Source organism: Ochotona curzoniae, unplaced genomic scaffold (assembly GCF_017591425.1).
Source record: "Ochotona curzoniae isolate NIBS_2020 unplaced genomic scaffold, NIBS_Ocur_1.0 scaffold_4506, whole genome shotgun sequence".
Lineage (NCBI taxonomy): Eukaryota > Metazoa > Chordata > Mammalia > Lagomorpha > Ochotonidae > Ochotona > Ochotona curzoniae.
Genome location: NW_024467119.1, coordinates 40,992,333 through 41,015,679, shown reverse-complemented (window position 1 = coordinate 41,015,679; position 23,347 = coordinate 40,992,333). Strand labels below are relative to the sequence as shown.

General features: G+C 41.1%; 1 protein-coding gene across 1 annotated transcript in view; it reads left to right on the top strand.

The window, feature by feature from the left end:
• Window positions 1-23,347, top strand: part of LOC121147171 (sodium/hydrogen exchanger 9B1-like) — an 84,785-nt gene that overhangs the window by 40,922 nt on the left and 20,516 nt on the right. The window contains exons 5-8 of the mRNA XM_040966948.1: window positions 4,402-4,572; window positions 6,254-6,396; window positions 8,399-8,526; window positions 18,508-18,683. Coding sequence (XP_040822882.1) covers window positions 4,402-4,572; window positions 6,254-6,396; window positions 8,399-8,526; window positions 18,508-18,683 — 618 coding nt within the window. The remainder of the gene's footprint in view (window positions 1-4,401; window positions 4,573-6,253; window positions 6,397-8,398; window positions 8,527-18,507; window positions 18,684-23,347) is intronic.

The window sequence follows — 23,347 nt, the reverse complement described above, 5'->3', positions numbered from 1 at the left end:
GTTGAGTGAAGGGGAAAAATATTGTTGGAGTCCAGAGCTTTGTTAGGGCAATAAAACCATTCTGTATGGTACTATAATGGTGAATGCCTGTCACTTATTTGTCAAAATCTGTGCAATATACAAAACCAGGAGTGAGCCCTAATACCAGTTATAGACTTTGTGTGATCATGAAGTGTCACTCGTGTCAAATATACCATTCTAGTGCAAAATATTGATAGTGGGCGCATGTGTGCCTAGGACCAGGAATAGGTGGGATCTCTATTTACTTTCTGCTTGATTTTTCTTAGAACCTGAAACTGTTCTAAAAATAAGGTCTATTTTTTTTTAAGCCCCATTTTTTCTGAGTTATAAACCATGGAGTATTGCTTCTATGAGCCAGATAAGGCCCAATTCTTCCTGAAGTACAGGTCTGCTTACAAAACTGAAGATGTGAGTTCCCCAAAGACATTTCCTAGTAAATAAGCTACTTGGAAAGATACTTTTTGAGGTAGACTTTGAGTACCCTCTTAACTAAAAGAATTTTCACAAATCCTAGCATAATCAACTTGAGTTCCCCAAGAGGGAAGGAGAGAAATGGACTGACAGCCTTGCCTTTTAGAAGGGTCTTGACCTACCTATTTACTACTAGGAAGAAAAAGGTGAAAAGCAATATTTACTCCAGAGAGGAATGTATTTTTCCCTTCTGAGGCAAAGGATTCCTACCTACTACTTCATGGCTCAGTAGCTATGATGTGCTCACTAATCAGGCTGGCTGCTTACTGTTCAGTTGTGGCAAAAAGCAAGTCACTGATGGAAAGAGTTCAAAGTGTTGTCTGTAACCAGTGAACCAGGGGAGTGTTCACCCCTACATATATACTTCATATTGCTTTTTTTATTGCAAAAAGTTGTCCCTTCAACTAAATGTATTTCCTCATTGGCTTCACCCTGTCAAAAGTAGAATTAGTTGTATAATTGCTCTTTATAATGCATTTCATAGCATTAGAATTTAAAGAAATTCACACTTCAGCCTGGCACAGTAACCAAGCGGCTAAAGTCCTCACCTGGTACACGCTGGGATCCCATATGGGTGCTGGTTTGTATCTTGAAGCCCTACTTCCCTTCCAGCTCCCTGCCTGTGGCCTAGGAAAGCAATAGAGGATGGCCTAAAGTCTTGGGACCCTGCATCCACATGGGAGACCTGGAAGAAGCTACTGGCTCCTGGCTTCAAATCAGCTCAGCTCCAGCCATTGTGGCTACTTGAGAAGTGAATCAATAGATGGAAGATCTTCCTCTGTCTCTCCTCCCCTCTGTATATCTGAATTTTCAATTTAAAAAAATCAATAAATATTTTTTAAAAGAGTGCACTTAAAACTAGAAAGGTAACCATATCAATAAATATTAAAGAGCAAATGAAAGTTTTAGAACATTTGCTTTAACAAATTTTTGTAGCCTTGTCTTTTTTTTTTTTTTGAAAGCAGAAATACAGAGAGAAAGAGAAACAGAAAAATACAGAGAGAAAGAGAAACAGAAGAATCTTCTGCCTGCTTATTCACTCCTCAAGTGGCTGAAACAGCCAGAGCTAAGCTGATCTGAAGCCAAGAGCCAGGAACCTCTTGCAGGTCTCCCATGTGGGTACAGTGTCTCAAGGCTTTGGGCTGTCCTCTACTTTCCCAGGCCATAAACAGGAAGCTGGATGGGAAGCAGAGCAGCAAGGACACAAACTGGCACCCATATAGGATCCTGGCATGTGCAAGGCAGAAATTTAGCAACTAGGCTATTGTGCCAGGCCCTGTAGCATTGTCTTGTTTTTTGTTGAAATGACAAATTTACAGAAAGAGACAGATGGAAAGATCTTCCATCCACTGATTCACTCCCGAAGTGGCCACAACAGCTGGAGCTGAGCCAATCTGAAGCCAAGAGCCTGGAGCTACTTTCTTGTCTCCCATGTGGGTACAGGGTCCCAAGACTTTGGGTCATGCTTTACTGCTTTCCCAAGCCACAAGCAAGAGCTAGATGGGAAGTGGAACAGCCAGAACATGAACTTGCACCCATATGGGATCTCAGAAATTGCAAGATAAGAATTTTAGCTACTAGACTACTGTGCTGGGCCCCAGCTTTGTCTTAAGCATAAAAGAACCATCAGGATCGCTCCAGAGGCCACCCCCCCCACACACACACACATTAGAATAGATGGGCAGAGAACAACAAGGAAAGCTTGGTCAGCATGGACTCACACAAACCTGACTAGGTAGGACACAAAGATTAAGTACTCCTCACCAAGCTATGGAGGATTTCTCTATACACCCCTCCTAAAACTGTTTTGCACCTCAATTGTTGAAATGTCAATGAAGTAGTCACAGGATGTGGTTAAGAACTTGCATTTATTTTTAACATGTTGTTTACTCATTACTATGTCAATTAATTCCATAATGTTATATATTGTTACTGATGTTATGTTGGGGCTTTTGATTGATTGGGATTTTACTCTGTTGGCTCTACCTCAAGACCAGAGAAGGTCTCCCCAAGAAGCCATTGAACTTATCTGGACAGTAAGTTGCTGGACTCTATGCTTGGTATATGCTTGCAATGAAGGAATTTCAACTGAACTTGAACTGTGGTTACACAACGGGGTGGAGGAATCCACCATGGGGGGAGGGTTATGGGAGGGGTAGAGGGAATCCAAGTACCTATAAAACTGTCACATAATACAATGAAATTAATAATAATAATTTTTAAAAAGCTTAAAAGAGAGGTATATGTGCTTTGGAGGTCAGCAAAGTGGCTTAACAGACTAATCCTCCAGCTTGCAGTGCTGGCATCCCATAATGGCACTCGGTTCGTGTCGTGGCTCCTCCACTTCCAATCCAGTTCCTGCATATGGCCTAAGAAGTAAGCAGAAGATGGCTCAAGTCCTTCAGCCCCTGCACCCACATGGGAAACCTGGAAGAAGCTCCTAGCTGTTGGCTTTGGATCAGCTTTGCTCTGGGTGTTATGGCCATTTGGAGTAAACCAGTGGATGAAAGATCTTTCTCTCTGTCCTTGTTTCTATAAATCCTTCAATAAAAAATTTAAAATTCTTTTTTAAAAATGTGTATGTTTTTTAAAGTCTGAAACTTCTCACAGATTATACCAGGAAAGAAATCTATCTGTCCCATATACATTGTTTTTGCTATATTATGTGAAATAATATATTATGGAAATAATTATTATGAATTAAAAAATCATTCTCATTGGTTCAACTGGCTAATTCTCTACCTCCAAGTCCTGGGATCCCATTTGGGCACCAGATTGTATCCCAGGTTCTCCATTTCCCTTTCAGCTTCTTGCTTGTGGGCCTGGGAAAGCAGCAAAAGACAGTTAAGTCCTTGGGACCTTCCACCCACATAGGAGACCCTGAAGAAGCTTGTGGCTCTGCCTTCAGATCAGCTCAGCTCTACCTGCTGTGGCCACTTGGGGAGTGAAACAGTGGGAGGAAGAGCTTTCTCTGCCTCTCTCCTTCTTTCTGTAAATCTGCCTTTACAATAAAAATAAGTTTTGTTTAAAAAAAAAAGAAGAAGAAAAAGGGCAGGAGGAAAAAAGGAAAATATCACTGTGCTTTTTTGGTACCTATAACATTCATGAAATCTCTCTTTTTAGTTAATAAATTTTAAAATATAGAAAACCTTCAGTTGCTTCAATGTAGGTTAAAGCATCAGACAAGACATCATGCTAACTGTTGATGACTCTTAGGAAATATTTGTATTTTCCAAGATAGTTTAGTTCTTGTTTTTAAACTCGAAGTCCTAAACAAATCAATATTAGCAATTACAATTCAAGGCATGAAATACTCTTCTGAAAGGCAACAGATAGAGGGATGTGCCATATGCTGGTTCACTCCTCAAAACACCCACAACTAGAGCAATGGCTAGAGAGAAAGATGCTCTTTCTGTTGATTCACTTCCCATGCAACTGCAACAGCTAGGGATAAGCCAGGCCAAAGCCATGAGCCAGAAGCTTCATCCAGATTTCCATATGAGTAGCAGGGGTCCAAACACTTGGGTCATTTCCACTGATATTCCCAGGCCATTAGTTGAATGAAGTTGAATAGCTGGAACATGAATAAGAGCCCATATAGGATGCTAGCACTCTAGGCAGCAGCTATATGTGCAATATCACAATGTTGGCACTGTGAAACATTACCACTTCAAAGAATGAATATATACCTTTACACCATTTTCTTAAAGTGCTTTGTTTAAAATTAGTCCAGTGAATTTACAGGGAACTTGAAATATGTTAAGCAGATATGTCTTCAACCACATGAGTAAGCTATGGTGCTCTATACTATGTGCATTATATAATGCTGGCAGTTAATATATAAATATATAACACACATTACTATGTGTATATGTCAATATAGATAAATATCTTTGTTTTCTATTTCAGGAGTTCTACTTTTTATGATATGGTGTATATCCTGGTCACTCATTGGCTCTTTAGTACTCCCTGGTGGAAGTTTATTCGGACTCTTAGTTATTTTTTATAGTGCTGTTATTGGGGGAAAACTTTTGCAACTCATTAGAATACGTTCAGTGCCTCCACTCCCACCTCTTCTTGGTAAGTACGTAGTTCTCTTTGTTACTATGTGTAAATTGTGAAAATTTTTCTAGTTCGACTAGATACAATTTAGAATATTTTGTTATGTGATTTATACAGCTTCTTTGTATGTGCATTCACTGTGTGTGTGTGTGTGTGTGTGTGTGTGTGTGTGTAGGCAGAGATTTTCCATTCACTGATTCATTACCTACGTAGCTGCAACATGAGCCTGGAACTCCACAGGGTGGTAGGGGTCCAGAAGCTTGGACCATATTCTACCTCTTTCTCTGGTGAATTAGTGGGCAGGTAAAATGGAAGTGAAGCAGCTGGAGCTCAAACCAGTGCTCCCATAGCATGCTGGCACCGTAGACACTGACTTCGCTTGCTGTGCCACAACACTCACCCCAAGAGGACTCTTACTTATATTTGTGTTATTTTTCAAATTTTTTTTCCAAATCTATTTTGTAAATAATTTGTATATCTTCAGTGTATGATTCTTTTTGCTGTATCATTTATGAGGATGTTTTTCTTGATTTTAAGTATAACATGGAAAAGGATTGCAAAAGACTTTGTAGATAACCTAAAATACAATTACAACAGTCAAATTTTTAGAAGCCTTATGGTCTCTTTTAGTAAATTGTTTGCACATCTCCACTGTGTATATTCATGGGTATGCCATATGACTCACCTACATTATAATCTATTTCTTCATCACTGTTATTCTGTAGGTGTTCAACTAAACAAACAAAAATTAGTAGAAAAGTTTTTGTGAGAAGGTATGCCTCATATCTTCTAAGTAAAAATACATTTAAATTACCCAATATGCAGTCAGTAACAATAATCTCTGTTATTTCTAACATTCTTTTTGTGTCCATAATATCCTGCTAGAAGCAGCTCCTAAGTATTCATCAAATCTTTTCCCTCCTGTCCAAAGTTCCGCATTTGCTGCAGCTTAGCCTGTTACTAGCTTTTGAATTGACTATGGCAGAACATTATAACTGGTCTGTCTCAAGTGTTTTATTTAATTGGTGAGGTAATCACAAAGAAAATGTAAGGCTCAATATTCCACTTGCTGCCTGAAACCTGCCAGTGCCTCACTGTGGCAAAGGGGAGGGCAAGTTCAGTGACCTGGCCACTCCAGCTCATTCTCCCTTTCCATCCTTGCCCATTCCATGCATGGATTTAGATTTCCATTTAGAATTGTTGGGGTTTTTTTTAAAAAAAGATTTATTTATTTTTATTGGAAAGGCAGATTTACAGAGAGAAGGTGAAACAGAAAAAGATCTTCCCGTCTACTGATTCACTGCCTAGTGGCCGCAATGGCCAGAGCTGAGCCAATTTGAAGCCAGAGGCTCCTTTCCTGTCTCCCATGTAGGTGCAGGATCCCAGGGCTTTGGGCCGTCCTCGACTGCCTCCCCAGGCCACAAGCAGGGAGCTGGATGGGAAGCAGGGCCACCAGGATTAGAATCAGCGCCTATAGGGGATCCCAGCACATGCAGGAAGAGGATTCAGCCAAGTTATCATGCTGGGTCCTAGGTTTGTTGTTTCTGTATCCAATCCTTATTCGTTTCATCACTACTTTCATGTAATCTTTTACCAAAGCAATGAGAGAAGGAATGTTTAAAGAGAAAAAAATTTAAGTATTTTTTTTTCCTCGCAAAAATGAACTAAGTCAGCCATATTTTGCCTTCTTTCTTTTAAGGGATGCTATTGGCTGGTTTTCTTATCAGAAATGTTCCATTTATCAGTAAGCATGTCCGCATTCATACCACATGGTCTTCAACTTTAAGAAACACTGCCCTTACCATTATCCTAATACGAGCTGGGCTTGGACTCGATCCACAGGTATATTGCCAATTGTAACTTGAGTAAAGTTATTTCAAATATTAAGAGGTGGTGGGGAAAGAGACAGAATTTTTATTGTGACCATTCTAGTTGGAATCTGTAAGCAAAATTATATTAAGGAAAAAAAGACTTTTCAGAACTATTGTACCTTAGTTTTATTTCTAGCCATTTTTACTACTGATATGAAGACCAATTAGTGTGAAGGAACGTCTTTACTTGAACTCATCTTTTTAAAAAAAGAATTTATTTCCTTATTTGAAAGAGACAGACAGATCTTTTATCCAGTGGTTCACTCCTGAAAGAACCACAGTGGAGGAAGAGAGACAAAAAGGAAGATCTTCTGTCCCCAAGCAGCTGCAACAGCCAGACCTGAGCCAATCTGAAGCCAGGAGCCAGGAGCTTCTTCTGGGTCTCCCACACTGATGAAGGGTCCCAAGACTTTGGGCCTGTCTTCGACTGCTTTCCTAGGCTACAGCAGGGAGCTGGATGAGAAGCGGGGCTACTGGGGTTAGAACTGGCACCCATATGAGATCCCAGTGTGCAAAAGGCAAGGACTTTAGCCACTAGGCTACCTTGCCAGGCCCTAGGATACTTTTTTATAGAGTACTTTTCAGTTAAATATTTAGTTCTCCCTGGAAAAGGCTCTTTTTTTCTTAATATTTTGGGAGATTAAGAGTTTCAAACATATTTTTGTTATATTACTTTTTCTTCATTCATGATCTTGATTATCTTTGAACAGTGTTTTTTGAAATATCACAATCTAGACATCATAAATCTGAATTTCAAGATGATTGTTCATGAATGTTAAAGCTATCCGAAAAAAAAAAATGTGGCAAGTGTATGAACTTAATGGAAATACAATCTCAAAAGCATAAATAATCATACCAAGTGATAAATGATTGTATTTTTGAGTAGAAAATTTGAGCCTTGAAAAAAAAATGGAAGAATTCCCCCTTTTTAAGTTAGTTGTATGTGGTTTTGTTGCTGTAGTTGTTTTAGTTTTATTGGAAAGGTAGATATACAGAGAAAGAGTTTCTGTACACTGGTTTAATCCCCAAGTGGCCACAAAGGCTAGAGCTGAGCTGATCTGAAGCCAAGAACCTGGAGCTTCTTCCAGGTCTCCCACACGGGTGCAGGGTCCCAAGGCTTTGGACCATCCTTGACTGCTTTCCCAGGCCGCAGGCAGGGAGCTGGATGGGAAGTCGAGCAGCCAGGACACAAACGGTACTAATATGGAATCCCGGCACTAGGTTAACGCACTGTGCCCAATTGTGCATATTTTAAGTGATTTTCTTTTTAGCACACTGATATTTACTGTTTATTAAGCTAACCAAACAGTCCATTTCCAAAAGTTAACTAATAGGAGAAAAATCTATGGAACATTATCGTTTATTAGGAAAATTAGGGAATGTAGACATAATTATTTAATCACAAAGAAATGAGTATCTATTTGAAAGGAAGAGTTAGAGGGAGAGAAAGAAAGAGAGGGAGAAAGAGAGAGTGAGTCCGAGCCAGACCTTTCATCCACTGGTTCACTCCTCAGGTGGCCACAGTAACAGGAACTGAGCCAGTCTGAAGCCAAGAGCCAGGAACTTGTCCTGGTTCTCTCCTGTGGGTGTGGAGGCCAAAGCACCCGGGCCATCTGCTTTCCTTGACACATTAGCAGGAAGCTGGTCAGAAGTAGAACAGCCCTAATTTGAACTGGTGTTCATGCAGGTTACCATCACTGCAGAGAAAGCTTTAACCTTCTATTCCACAGTGCTGACCCAAAAATGAATCTTTAAAATAATTAAATTTAAGTGTTTTATTCAATGTAAAACTGTTTATAATCAAACCATGTTTGAGTATTAGAGTTCAAAATCAAGGGACAGTCTGTCCCAATGAGATTTAGTTTAGCAAAAGCCTACCACTCAAGAAAGACTCTATATTCCATATTTGCTTAAGAAGTTTTCTTGTTGGCCATTGTAAAATGTATTGAAATGTGAAATTTTTTGTATTTCAGGCTTTGAAGAATTTGAAGGGAGTTTGTCTGAGACTGTCTGTGGGTCCATGTATCATGGAGGCCTGTTCAGCTGCTGTTTTTTCCCGCCTCATTATGAAATTTCCCTGGGAATGGGGATTTCTATTAGGGTAAACTTTTCTCATTTTTACTTATGAAAATATTCAGTTAAGGATTCTAATTTAAAGTATTGAATTATTCAAATATTACATAGACAGACTCTTTGTTAAAATTGTTTTTACATTAGCAGAGTCATGGATATCACTTAATCAAAGGTAGAACTATATCTAAAATCTGTCATGTCTTTGACAAGCACTCATGGTCACTAAATATATAGTACTAAGAAAATTCGCTTCATTAGTGTATTCTTTCTTTTCTACTGTAATATAGCTGTATGTTGTAACCTGTCAATGGCCTCTTCCTCATATACTGTGTGAGAAAGATTTAATGTTTTTATTAAATAAATAATTTATATAATCTAATATATGTTAATTAATTAAAACGATTTATTTGTTAAATACATTAAGTAAAATACTTCTGTTTGAAAACAAAAGTGAAAACTCTTTTGCTGGATTCACTGCCCATCTGTCTTTACCCACCATCCGGTTCTCTTACATCCAGGTTTCTCAAAATGAGTCTTAATTATTTCTATATATCCTGACTCCTTTTCATTTTTAATTTATTAACTTCTGCCTGAAAATATCCATTCCAGTGAAATTTATGGCAAAGTCACCTGTCACGTACTTAATGCCAAATCCAATAGATTTTTTAAAATTAATTTTATTATGAAATTAGACCTTTTTAGGTAAAAGTGAAGTGCCCAGGGCCAGCTCTGTGACTTAGTGGTTTAAACTTCCTCCAGCAGTGCTGGTATCACATGGATACCAGTTCAACTCCCTGCTCTTCCACTTCAGATTCAGCTCCCTGTTAATGTGCCATGAAAGGCAATAGAAGATGGCCCAGGTCCTAGATTTCCTGCCACCCACATGGTAGATCCATAAGAAACTCCTGGCTCCTGGTTTAGGACAGTCAAGTTATGGCCAGTGCAGCCGTTTGGGCAATGAACCACTGGATGGAAGATTTTCTTTCTTTCTTTGTTTCTTTCTCTCTCTCTCTTTCTCTCTTCCCCATCCTCCTGCCCCTCCCCTTCCTCCCTCTCTCTGTAACTCTACCTTTCAAACAAATACATTTTAGAAAATAAAAAAGTGAAATCTCCTTTGACTGTATGTTCAAATCTTACTGCCTGTTCCCTCCCCAAAGTGACTAGTCATCATTTTCATGCATTGTAGGTGTTTAACAATAACATTCTGGACTTCCACAAACATATGTACAGGGAACTTAAAGACATTTGTGAAAATGAAATTAAAATGTAAGTTTACTTTGATGCAAGAAAATTTTTAATCTCTGCATGAGTTTTTCAAAATATACAATATCCATCAACTTTTTGAAGGACCCCCATATTATATGTAAACCTACAGTAAAATAAATTGATTTCTGCACATGTTCTTTTTTTTTTTTTTTAACCAAGATAAAAGACAAAATCCCCCTCTTGGTTTTTTATTGTTTTTAGGTTTAAATCTATAGATATATTCAGAAGTAATTGACACGTAATATTGAGTTTTACCATTTCTGACCATGATTTGATCTATCAACTTATTCATGTTTTTTATAATTTATCTCATTAATATTTTACAATTGTCAGTTTGTTTTGTTAGTCGTACATATATTCCTTTGAATTCTTTGTTTCTTAAGTTGTCTAAAGTTCTGTTTTTAGCTTAATTTCCAATTACTAAGTGATTTTATCTAAAAATATGATTTGTATTTATATGTTTAAAATTCTTATAACCAGTATATGATTAGGCTTTCTTATTAAGTCTGACAAGTTCTTTTAATTAGAATATCTAAGCCACTTATATTTAACATAATTATCAGTACTGTTCAATTTAAATCTAGCATTTATTACTTGGCTTCAATTTTTCCATTGTATCTTATTTTTCCTTTCTGCAATTATTTTAGTTTGCGTATCATTTTTTATGTTTCATGAAATGGGTCTTTATATGACAAATCTTTTGAAGCTTTGAATGTCTGCAAATAGTCCAGTTTAATAAATATTAGTTATAACTAAACATAAACTGCTAAACCAGTAAAATATTCAGGTATAATGGTTTACTAAAATAATTTAATTAACTCCCAGTGAAGGTACAAGTTTGGTCTCTACAACCCACGTGGGAGACCGGACTTGAGTTACTAGTTTCCAGATTTAGCCTGGCTTAACCTCAGCTGTTGCAGTCATTTAAAGAGTGACCCAGCAGATGACTCCCATCTCTGTCTCTTTCTGACTCTCAAGTAAAATAATGAAATAAAATTGTAAAACAAAACTGAAAATAGAAAAATTAAAAATAGTTAAATAAAAGTTTATTTAAAAACAAACATTGATATACCACCTCACGTCAGCTAGGCTAGCCAACTTACACAAAATAACAAGTGTTGCCTAAGATATGGAGAATATGAAACCCATGGACACTACTCGTAGAAATGTAAACTATTAAAGGCAAATAATTTTGGAGTTCCTCATAAACTAAAGTAGAATTACCACATGGTCCATGAATCCCCCTTCTGGTATACATTCAAAATAATTTGAAAGTAATTTCTTTAAAAGATATTTGCACACATATTCATTTCAGAATGATTTACAGTAATAAAAGGATGAAAACAATCAACATGAGCATCAGTGGGCCATGATTCAGCCATATGAAAAGAGAAATCCTAAAAGCAAAATTAGAAAACAAAAAAAGAGAAATTCTAAAAGCAAAATTTAAAAAAAGAGAGAGAAAAATCCTAAAATATGCTGCAGCATGAATATGCACCTTAAAACATGATGCTGATGGAAATGACCTAAATATAAAAGGACAAATACTGTGTGGCTCCAGTTCTATGAATGGCTTAGAGTAATCAGAGTCATAACATAACTTATCATGGTTTTGTAACTAAAGAGAATAGGGGAATTGCTTGATGGATGTGGAACCTACAAGGTGAAAAAGTTCTGCCAGTCTCTTGTACAACAATGTAATATAGTTAGCACTGCTGAGTATATACTGAAAAATAGTTAAACAAGCAAATTTTATATTCCATATCTTTTACTACAGCTCCAAAAAAGTTACTCAACTTTCAGATTACACTCCAGACTTACTAGTTCAGAATGTTTTAGTATTGGGGACAGGCATACTTATCCACTAAGCCTCTCAGTCTCTAAGCATCAGTGGCATCTACCTTCTGCTCCTTATTCTTGAGGGTGGGCTAAACTCACTGTGCTGCTTCTGATGCTCAGATAGATTGTCACTGCGAGATTAGCCTACAAGAAGCGTGTGGTGCTGTCATGCATGTTCTCTTGCCTTCTCTTTCTCAGAGAGCTGCTGTGGCTAGAGACTGAAGTCAACCAATAGCTGTGATAAGGCCATGGCACCCACTGGTGTACATGGAGTGGGCCTGTGGTGGGCAGGGCTGGGCGAGGCCATATCACCCATCAGTTCACATGAGAGATGAGGCTGGAGGTGGAACTGACTAGGCAACCTGCATCCACCAGTACAAACGTTGTCTAATGAGCTGACAGACCAAACCTGACCCTGCATAGACTAGTGCACACAAGAGTCAAGTCTGAGGTCACCCCAGGCGAGGTTTCTTGGGGGACTCTCCAACTAGATCACTAGACTCAAACTCTGGCCACAGGGAAAATCACGATATGTATGATCTCACCTTGGAGTGCATGTGTCAGGAGTGGGCCTCCTCAGTCTCTGCTGCCTATGTAGTGGACAGCATGTTTGGATGCACGTAGGGGACATGACAGCCAGCTAATCTAGGCCAGTACAGGATATAGAGTATCTCGTCAGACTATGGACAGCAGAATAGGTTAGACAATTCTGGCCAAGTTTTATAGCATGTTCCTGGGTTTGTGGATATATTAAGGTGGACTTTGTCAACCAATAGACCTTGGAAAGATTTTCTTGACCCTGGTGCATTGAAGCTAACAACATCTCATAACTTCTTATAACTATCAAAATCACTCAGGTGAACACTGTCCCCTCCCCACACCAGGATCTCCAAGTCATCATCAAATGACCATGTCCCATCCCTGAGTGTTGATACAGTTTTGCAGTTTTTTCCCCACTCCCTGCCATGCAGACACAGGAGAAAAAAAATTGAAACATGTATTCCACTCACCTTCCTCCATACCTTGATCCTCCCCACCCTAATCAGAGGCCTACTTGGGTATGCATCCCTCCCAACTATATAAACAAAATTAAAAATAAAATTTAAAAATTTAAAAAGGTGCTATGTTGGGAGATGATTTGCAGGGTGGCAAAAAATAAATAAATAGTATGGTAGGTAATTCCAATGTGCAACAGATTTCAGCAACCACTGATCTAGGAAAATAAGTGGTTTCAAGAAAGTCTGGTCTGTTCTTGAACTCACAGGGAAATCCAAAACACAAATTGTACCATAGAGATTGTATAACCAGAAAAAATGAATTGAACTCTTAGAGTTTCATCATCAGTCATTGACAGAAGTGGTCTGAAGGAACAGAGTAAGGAGAAACCTCTCCAGGATCCCAGGTAGGCTCTTACCAGCAAGGCAAAGGTCTTAGAATCCTACAGGTGTCAATAGGTGACAGCCAAGAAGGAGGGTATGTTCTCTGGCCTGGTCCATGAGTTATGGTGGAGTCAGCAAGACCATCTTTACCCAGGGAACATTTCAAAAGAGGTAAACATGGGGCCAGCGTGATGGCTCAACTGGGTAGTCTTTAACCTGCAAGTGCCGCATCCCATACAAGTATATGTTCATGTCCTGGCTGTTCCACTTTTGATCTATCCCCCTGCTGTGGCCTAGAAAGGCAATGAAGCATGACCCAAAAGCTTGGAACCTGTACCTGAGTAGGAGACCCAAAAGAAACTCTTGGGTCCTGGCTTCAGGTCAGCTCAGCTCTGACTGTTCAAACCATTTAGGGAGTAAACCAGCAGATGGAAGATCTTTCCCTTTCTGTCTCTCCTTCCATCTGTAAATCTGCCTTTCAAAAAAAAAAAAAAGTGAATGTGTTGGGGGGTGCCAATGTTGTGGCACAGGTTATGCTTCATTGCCAACATCCCATCTTGGAGCAAAAGTTTTAGTCCTGGCTGCTCTGTTTCTGATCCAGCTCCTGCTAATGTACCTGGAAAGGTAGTGGTAGATAGACCACGTACCTGAATCCTTGCCACAACATGTGGGAGACCCAGATAGAGTTAAGGCCCCTGATTTTGGCCTGGTATATCCCTGGCTATTTCAGCTGTCTAGGGAATGAATCAGAAGATGGAAGAGCTTTCAGTGTCTTTTACTCTGTCTTTATTTAAAACTAATATAAAAATACTAAAATTTTTGGCCAGGCACAGTAGCCTAGCGGCTCAAATCCTTGACTGGAACATGCCAGGATCCCATATGGGCACTGGTTCTAATCCCAGCGGCCTCACTTTCCATCTAGCTCCCTGATGTGGCCTGGGAAAGCAGCCAAGGACAGCCCAAAGCCTTGGGACCCTGCACCTGCATGGGAGATGCAGAAGAGGCTCTTGGCTCTTGGCTCTTGGCTCTTGGCTCTTGGCTCTTGGCTCTTGGCTCTTGGCTTAGGATTGGCTCCGTTCTGGTCATTGTGGCTACTTGAGGAGTGAATCATTATCCTCTCTGTATATTTGACTTTGCACTAAAAATAAATAAATATTTTTAAATACTAAAATGTTTAAATAAAAAGTAAATGTGAAAGAAATGAGGCAAAGTTCTTGATAAGAAATGCCAACAGATGATGGCCATAGCAGTAGTTTATCCATTCCTTGTACATATTATCAACTATTCCTAGGAATTTTCTTCTTTATCTGTAAATTAAGAGATATTACTGATTTTTTTCTGATTTTGTACAGATACTTCTATACCTTTTGACTTATTCAAGGGATAATTAGCAGTATGTTGTGTAGATTTGTGTGGCTGTTTTTGGTTTTTCTGTTTGTTTGTTATTTTTACTTCTTATCCTGCCTGGATTTTTAAAAATTTTTGATAATTTTTACATATTTGATTTGAGTGCAAAGGGTCAAGGGCTGGAGAAAAGTGGGTGTGACCATTGTTTTTACATTCTCTTCTTTCATTCCTGTATCTGGGGGAAGGAGAAAGGGGAGAAGCCACACCCAGCCTCCCAAACATCCCAGGGTCCCTGATGTGGAGCATGCTCCGAGGGTCCTGCTCGGTTGGTTTTGATAGTTCAGTAGTTCTGTATTGCTGTCGATCTTGCCACTCATGATGAAATCTCTCCAGACTCCACTGGCTGACATCGTTGACCTTGGAGTCTCCACTTGCCTGGATTTTCACAGGCAACACTTGACTGCGATAGTTAATCAATTTGTTCTCTCCTCCATCCTCTGTTATGGTATCGGGTGTCCTCTGTAGGCTCCAGTATACTCCATATACATCTGGATATGCTGTACACTGCTCCATCCAAGCCACTGAGGAGGCCCAGCTCTGATACATGCATTCCATGATCAGACATTGGAAACCGCAATTTCCTCCATAGTTTGAGTTTTGAGTCCAAAGGTTCAATTGGGGGGATAAACTTCATCTGAGGTGGTCCCAGATCTGATTTTTGTGAGTGTATGCCAATACAGGGTCTGCCACAGTCTGTCACCCAAACTGGCCTGTGCGCACTGATAGTTGTAGTTGCTAGGTCAGTTGTCTCTAGCCCTGTCTTCTACCCAAACTAATTAGATGTTACAGTCCCAATCCTGCCCACCACACACTCAGCCCCCATGCAAATGACTGGGAGCTGAAGCCTAGTCAGAGCAACCCACAATAATCTCCACCAGGCCCACCTCCTTCCCTGGTTCCTGTGCTTTCCAGTATGTACAGCAGACTGGTCCTGTCTCTCTCACATCCCATTCAACTCTATACATGTTCAATGGGCAGAAGCCTAGTTCAACCCAACCAGCCCCACTATCCAGCCACACATGTGCTGGTGGGTGCCACTCTCTGTCTAGCCATGCCTGTTCCAGTCTGGTTCTCATACTCACCAGTGGGAGTGGCACCCAAAAGGGAAGTGCCCATTATTTCCCTACTGAGTCAATTCCCACTCCCAGATTTTGCACTCTCCAGGTGATACTGCAGTTAAGCTCAACAGTTTCCCGCCTGTGCCAGCATCTGCTAGCTGATGCTTCAGAAAATCTCAACCAACCATCACCTCTCTGGCTTGTGCGTGTACCAGTTGGTACAGTCCACCCAGCCTGACTTATCCTCAATCCAGCTCACAAGGAGGCTAACAAGTGTTGCAGCTCTGCTCATCCTGGTCTGCCCCTAATCCCAGCTCTCACAGCACCAGTGAGAATAGTGGCCCAGCAGGGGAGTTCCCTGCCAGCTCTCCTACTGAGTTTACCCACTCTCCCCTAAGTCTGGCCCACCTCACCTCGGCATTTGCCAGTGGGTGCTGTAGCCTGGCCCAGCATAGCCCACTCCTAGTTCCAACTCATGCTGGTGGGGACTACAGCCTAGCTAACCCAGCCAGCTCTAGTCCTGGCCCTAATGTGAACTGGCTGGTATTGCAGCCTGACCTGGCATGACCCACACACCATTCTGGTACTCAGATTTGCCAGCAGGTGATATGAACTGGCCCAGACTGGCTCACCACTGACCTGAGCCAAAGGTAAGCCAGTAGGTACCACTCCCTGGTCTGGCCACTCCCTTTCTTGGTTCTTATGCTCACCTGCAGGAACTGTGTCCCAACAGAGGAGTTTCTCAAGCTCCTCCACTCCTCCATCAGAACCCTTCCCAATGCCAGATCTCGTGCATACCAGTGGGTCCATGGGCCAGCCCTACTTAGTCTACCTCCTGTCCTAGCAGGAACAGTGGCCTTTCCTGACTGGCCCTCACCCATTTTGGTTCTTACTTTTGGATGCTATAGCCCAGCCAAACCTGGTCCATACACAGACACAGCCTGCACATAGTTCAGCAGGAACAGAGACCTAGCCCAGGCCATCCTACACCCATCTCCAATGGCTCAAGTTCGCATGAGCTCCAATGGGTGCTAGAGACTAGCCCAGTCTTGCACACCTCAGACCCAGTCCACACCCATGCCGAGGGACACTGCAGTCATGTCCAGACGAGACCACAGCCCCCACTCTGGCCCCTGCATTCACCAGTGGGAACCGCAGTCCAGCCAGGGTGTCCCCTTAGCTCCCCACCCAGGCTTGATCCCAGCCACAGATCTCATGTGTGCCAGTGGTTGCTCTCAGCAGCTTGGCATGGCCCCTCCCTGTTTTGGCCTTTGTCTTCAGATGTTGCAACCCAGCCTGGTACAGCTGGCTCTCAGTCCCAACTCTCGCTCGCAGATGCTACAACCTGGCTCTGCTCAATCTGCTCTCATCCCTGGCTCATGCAGACCAAGTGCGGCAGCCTAGCCCAGCATGACCTGCACTCCATCCTGGTTTCTGCACTTGCCAGAGGGCTAAGATTTACTTGATGCCACTTGGTCCACTCCCTTCCAAAGCCAACTCTCACACTTGCCAACAGATGGAGCTACCCTGCCCAACTTGCCCAATACCCAGGCCTGGACCGTGTACTCATCAGCAGTAGCTATTACCCACGGAGGCCACTCCAAAATCCTCAGATCTCATGCCCGCCAGCAGATGATTGGCTTTATGCAACATGGCCTGCCCCAGCTACCCTGGCCTTTATATGAATTGTTGTGTCCCAGCCTGCCCCACACCCTGTTTTAGAGTGTTCATGCAGGTACTGCAGCCAGGACCTGCCCACTTGTTCTAGGCCCCAGTACCAGAGAGCATCAGTGAGCATCAATGAGTTCCATGGACACACCTACCTCAGCCCATCACCATCCCAACCCTCAAGCTAATCAGCGAGACTTGTATTTCTTACTGGTTGGGCCCATACATCCCCCACAGAATCCAACTCCAGACCTGATTCTCTTGCATGTTGGCTGGTGTCAACCAGTCTAATGTGACCCATCCCCGGATCCAACACTCACTGTCATGTATTGGAATCTAGCCCTGCCCGACAAGCCCCCAGCCATAGCTTGCATGTGCAGTGGTGTGTGGTGGTCAGCCATGTTCCATGCTAACAAGCCCAACCCAGGACTTCCATGTAGGCTCTTGCATAAAGATCTTCAGGTCTCTCCCCTCCAACCACCAGGTCTCAGTCCCCTCACTTACCTGCAAGTACAGTGGCCCTGTCTTTGGGTGTCCCTCAGGATTCATTCCTCACCAACAGGTACCATGGCCTTATCCATGGATATCCCTAGGCAGTAATTTCCATACCCCCAAGACCCCAGCGCTCACCACCAGGTGGCCAGTGGGCAAAGCCTAGTGCCAGTAGGTACTCTGACCAGTCACAAGCTGAGGACCCTCCCCCTGCCTGGCAGTGGTGGATGGGGAGCTAGGATCCCCAGCAAGAAGCCTGAGCTGGCATGGGCACCCCCAGCCACAGCCACATGTCTGCGGGATCCAGATATCTGTGCCACTGCTCAGACTTACCTAGACTCCACCCACCAACATGGCGGCAGTGGGCAGATGTGTGGCCGGTTTAACAGTGGCCCTCCCAGTAGTCACCCATCTGGTTTTCTTGCTCCCAGCATCCATCAATTCTAAGCTTTGAGCACGTTTAGGAATATACCATATCTTTTGTAATGAACTTTATTTACATGCATTTTGACTTATGGTTCTTTTTCCAATACTAGACTGTTTTCCTCTTGTATTCCTATGATCTACCTGTTTCTACTCCACTGAAGCTTCCGTTTTTGTTATGTATTTAGTTTACTGCTTTTTGTAGTGTTGTTACACCCTTTATGTTAAAGGATTTCAGGACAGGGAGAGAGGCTGCAGTTGTGTTCAGCCTAACATCCTGAACCATATCTTTGTAAAATTCTAGCCAATACTAAAGAATGCCTGGAACGTTTTAACACTATTAGATGGCATTTACTCAGAGCAAATCTTTGCACATGAAATTACTGTAAAGGTAAATGTATTTGTTGTACAGTTTACAAAGAAACACTCATTGGTAAAAGGGTGTTTTCCAATTGGCTTTCCACATCTTTCTTTCAGCTTTGTGCTAGGTGCGGTCTCTCCTGCTGTTGTTGTTCCTTCCATGCTGCTTCTGCAGGAAAATGGATATGGTGTTGAGAAAGGCATCCCAACCCTCCTGATAGCTGCGAGCAGCTTGGATGACATCTTGGCCATCACTGGATTCAACACGTGCCTGAGCATAGTCTTCTCTCCAGGTACATAAAAAATTCAGCTACCATTCCATGCATGGCCTTTCTGAGAGGGTTTTATACAAGTTTTCTGACTTTGCATCTTCGTTTAGTACCAACACTTTCTAGTTTAATATTCTTATTCGTCATGAAAAGTTCATTCTAGAGTAGGGAAACAATTTGAACAAATTAAGAAACTAATACTAACACAAACTATTTAACCTTAATACCCATACATTTCAAAATAATTTAGATATCCATATTACTACTGTTTATCTACTTATGCTGTTTGGGATTTTTTTTATCAAAATTTTCAGTAGAAGGCTATAAACAACAGTTTATATTTAACGGTTTCATAGGGAATCCATCTTTGATTTGGATGTAGTGATACATACTGCATTGTATCTTCACATCTGGATATGATACTCTCTATTACACAGTTACTATATATCCTGTAAATGAAAAGCCATGAAACAAAATCAACAGGAACAAAAATAGAAAATTTACAGCAGCATGAAGTTAAATAACATACTACAGAATGACCAATATGTCACTGAAAAAATGAAAAATAAAATTAAAAAACTTCTTGAAAAAAATGCTACTGTATGACCAGTGTGTCACTGAAGAAATTAATAAGAAAAAAGTTTATGAAGAAATGAATATAAAAACAAAAATATCAAAACCCATGAGATGTAGCAAAAGCAGTATTTAAAAGGACCTTCACAACATAAGGTGCTTACAAAAAATGAATTTTTTGTTTACCATGAGGCTTACCAAAAACATCTTTTTGTTATAATATGCAATTGAAATTTTTAAACAAATTGTCATTGATTATAGGGGAAAAAACTTTAACAAAGCCTTACTTCCACTCTATTATTCACAACATTGAATTTTTATGTCTCTTTTTACCTCTTTCTACATTACCTATTTCTCAACATTTCTTAACTTTTGCTTTTTTAAGATTTATTTATTTGTATTGGAAATGCAGATTACAGAGATAAGGAGAAACAGAGAGAGAAAGATCTTCTCTTCTGCTGGTTCACTCCCCAGATGACCTCAACAATCAAAGCTGAGCCAATCTGAAGCCAGAAGACAGGGGACAGAGGCTTCTTCTGTGTCTCCCATGTGGGTTCAGGGTCCAAAGGACTGGGCCATCTTCTGCTGCTTTCCCAGGCTATATTCAGGGAGTTGGATCAGAAGTGGAGCAGCCAAGGTGTTGGCACTTTCAGGTGGAGGATTAGCCATGTGAACCGTCATGCTGGCCCCTAGTGTCTGTTTTTCAGCATAAAGAACTTCCTTTATCATTTTAAAAAATTTCTTTTATTGTTGGAAAGGCAGATGTACAAAAAGGAGATCCATAGAGAAGGAGAAGCAGAGGGAAAGATCTGTCTACTGATTCACTCCCCAAGTGGCTACAAAGGCCGGAGCTGAGCTAATCTGAAGCCAAGAGCCTGGAGCTTCTTCCAGGTCTCCCATGAGGGTGCAGGGTCTCAAGGCTTTGGGCCGTCCTCGACTGCTTTCCCAGGCCACAAGCAGGGAGCTGGATGAGAAGTGGAGCATTCAGGTAATGAATCAGCACCCATATGGGATCCTGGCAGATGCAAGGCAAGGATTTAGTGACTAAGCTATTGCACCAGAACTGCTTTAGCATTTTCTCTTTCTCTCTCTCTCTCTCTCTCTCTCTCCTATTTTATTGTTAACTTTATCATACAATTCCATAGGCTCTGGGATTTCTGTTACTCTTTCCCCAAATTTCCTGCCCCCTACTGATTTCCCCCATATTATTACAGTAGTATAGTCCTTCATAAGCAGTCATAAGTCCATAATTCTGCCATTTAAATGTATCCTGACATTGCTGGTAAAGATTGCTAGATAGTCTAACATCCTATTGTCAAGATATATCCAACAATTTCATTTGGAATCCATCTTCAGTTTGGATGTAGAGGTACATAATGCATTGTTTCTTCACATATGAATATGATAGTCTCTATTACACAGTTAACATACATTTCCTTAAATGAAAAAGCCTGAAAACAAAATCAATAACAGGAATAAAATTTTAAAAGATTTATTTTTATTATTTATTTATTGGAAAGGCGGATATACAGAGAGGAGAGACAGAGAGGAAGATCTTCCGTCCGATGATTCACTCCCCAAGTGAGCGCAATGGCAGATGCTATGCCAATCCAAAGCCAGGAGACTCCTCCGGGTCTCCCACGTGAGTGCAGGGTCCCAAAGCTTTGGGCTGTCCTCGACTGCTTTCCCAGGCCACAGGCAGGGAGCTGGTAGGGAAGCGGGGCTGCCGGGATAGAACCGGCGCCCATATGGGATCCCAGCAGTGCAAGGTGAGGACCTTAACCACTGCGCCACCGCGCCGGGCCCAGGAATAAAATTTTAAAAATTTACTACACCATGGAGTTAAATAACATACTATGGAGTAACCAGTGTGTCAATGAAGAAATTTTTTTAAAAATCCCTTCTTGGAGAAAATGATGCTACTGTATGATTTATGAGTCAGTGAAGAGTTTAATGAGAAAAGAAACTTTTGAATAAGTGAAAATAAAAACAAAATTACCAAAACCCATGAGTTGAAGCAAAAACAGTATTGAGGGCCCGGCACAGTGGCCTAGCGGCTAAAGTCCTCGCCCTGAATGCACTGGGATCCCACATGGGCACCAGTTCTAGTCCCAGCAGCTCCACTTCCCATCCAGCTCCCTGTTTGTGGCCTGGGAAAGCAGTTGAGGATGGCCCAAGCCTTGGAACCCTGCACCCATGGGGGATACCCGGAAGAGGTTCCTGGATCCTGGCTTCGGACTGGCACAGCATCAGCCGTTGTGCTCACTTGAGGAGTGAATCATCAGACGGAAGATCTTCCTTTCTGTCTCTCCTCCTCTCTGTATATCTGACTTTCCAATAAATAAATAAATCTTTTAAAAAAAAACAGTATTGAAAGGGCTATTGATCTTTTAATTTGCATGAAGGTTGCCTAATGTCAGAGAGAACATATGGTATTTGTCCTTTTGGGATTGACTTATTTCACCAAGCATAATGGTCTCCAGTTGGGAACAGCCAGTTGCAAATGGTAGAATTTCATTCTTTTTAATGGCCTGAATAGTATTCCACGGAGTAGATGTACCACAGTTTCTTTATCCAGTCCTCTTTGGACAGGCATCTGTGTTGTTTTCATATCTTTGTTATTGTAGATTGTGCTGCTATGTATATAAGATTATATATGCCCTTTTCATTTGCAGATTTCATTTCCTTCAGCTATATTCCTAGTAGCAGGATAGCTGAGTCATATGGCAGCTTTGTTTGCAGTTCTCTAAACACTCTCTATACTGACTTCTATAGTTTTACTAGCCTACACTCCCACCAGCAGTGAAAGTGGGTACCTTTCTCCCCTCATCCATGCTAGAGTTCTACATGTAAGCCAACCTCATTGGAGTTAGGTGGAACCTCAGTGTGGTTTTTATTTGTATCTCCCTGACAGCTAGAGAGCCACTTTAGCATTTCCTGTATGATGGGCTTAGGGATTATAGAATTCTCTTAGTGTTTGTTTCTCTAGATATAACTGTCTTTCTTTGAGAAAATTGACTGGCTTTATCAGTTATACTTAGCTAGCAATTTTTGTCCTTCAGTATTGTGAAAATCTTTTCCCACTCCTTCTTTTCCCTTAAGGTTGCTGATAAGAAGTCCAAAGTCAGTAAAATTGGGACCCTTTTATGAGTTGTTTATTATATCTGGTTACTTAGAAAATATTCACTTCTAAATATGGAAAGTTTGATTATGTTTTGTGGCTTGAGTTGGTTGTGTTGAATCTCACTGATTGACTTTGGCCTTGCTCTTTCTGAATAGTTGTATCTTTCTGTTATCTTTTAATATGTTTCCTAACCCATTGGCATTCTCAAATATCTCCTAAATTCTATTAACTTTTCCGAATTTGCTTTCTTCATGCTTTTCCAGAGTTCTCATAAGTTTTTCAATTACTTTTTTATTTCTCTCTTCTCTTGCTATAATTGTGTATTTTCAAAGGGATTGTATTTGCGCCCCCTGATTTATTCTGTCCTCTGTTTTCACTTTTTTTTTTTATTGGAAAGGCAGATATACAGAGAGGAGAGACAGAGAGGAAGATCTTCAGTCCGATGATTCACTCCCCAAGTGAGCACAACGGCCGATGCTATGCCGATCCGAAGCCAGGAGACTCTTCCAGGTCTCCCACGTGGGTGCAGGGTCCCAAAGCTTTGGGCCATCTTCGACTGCTTTCCCAGGCCACAGGCAGGGAGCTGGAAGAGAAGCGGGGCTGCCGGGATAGAACCGGCGCCCATATGGGATCCCGGGCGTGCAAGGTGAGGACCTTAACCACTTGCGCCACCACGCCGGGCCCTGTTTTCACATTTTTAATATATGAAATACAACTGATATCTAGTGTTAAGCAATTTGCTTCTATTATTAGTATGTTGAATTTTTCATGAAAGGGTATTGAATCTGTGTAGTTCTTTTTCACAGCAAATGTAATGGTTGGGTATTATTTTGTTTTCCTTCATATTGTTAATTTGTTGTGTTACACTGAATAATTTTTAATCCCTTTGAATTCCAGGGATAGATCTCACTTTTGCCATAGTGTATCATCCTTTTCATGTGCTGTTGAATTTAATTTGCTGGCATTGCGTTGAAGAGTCTTGCATAATCAC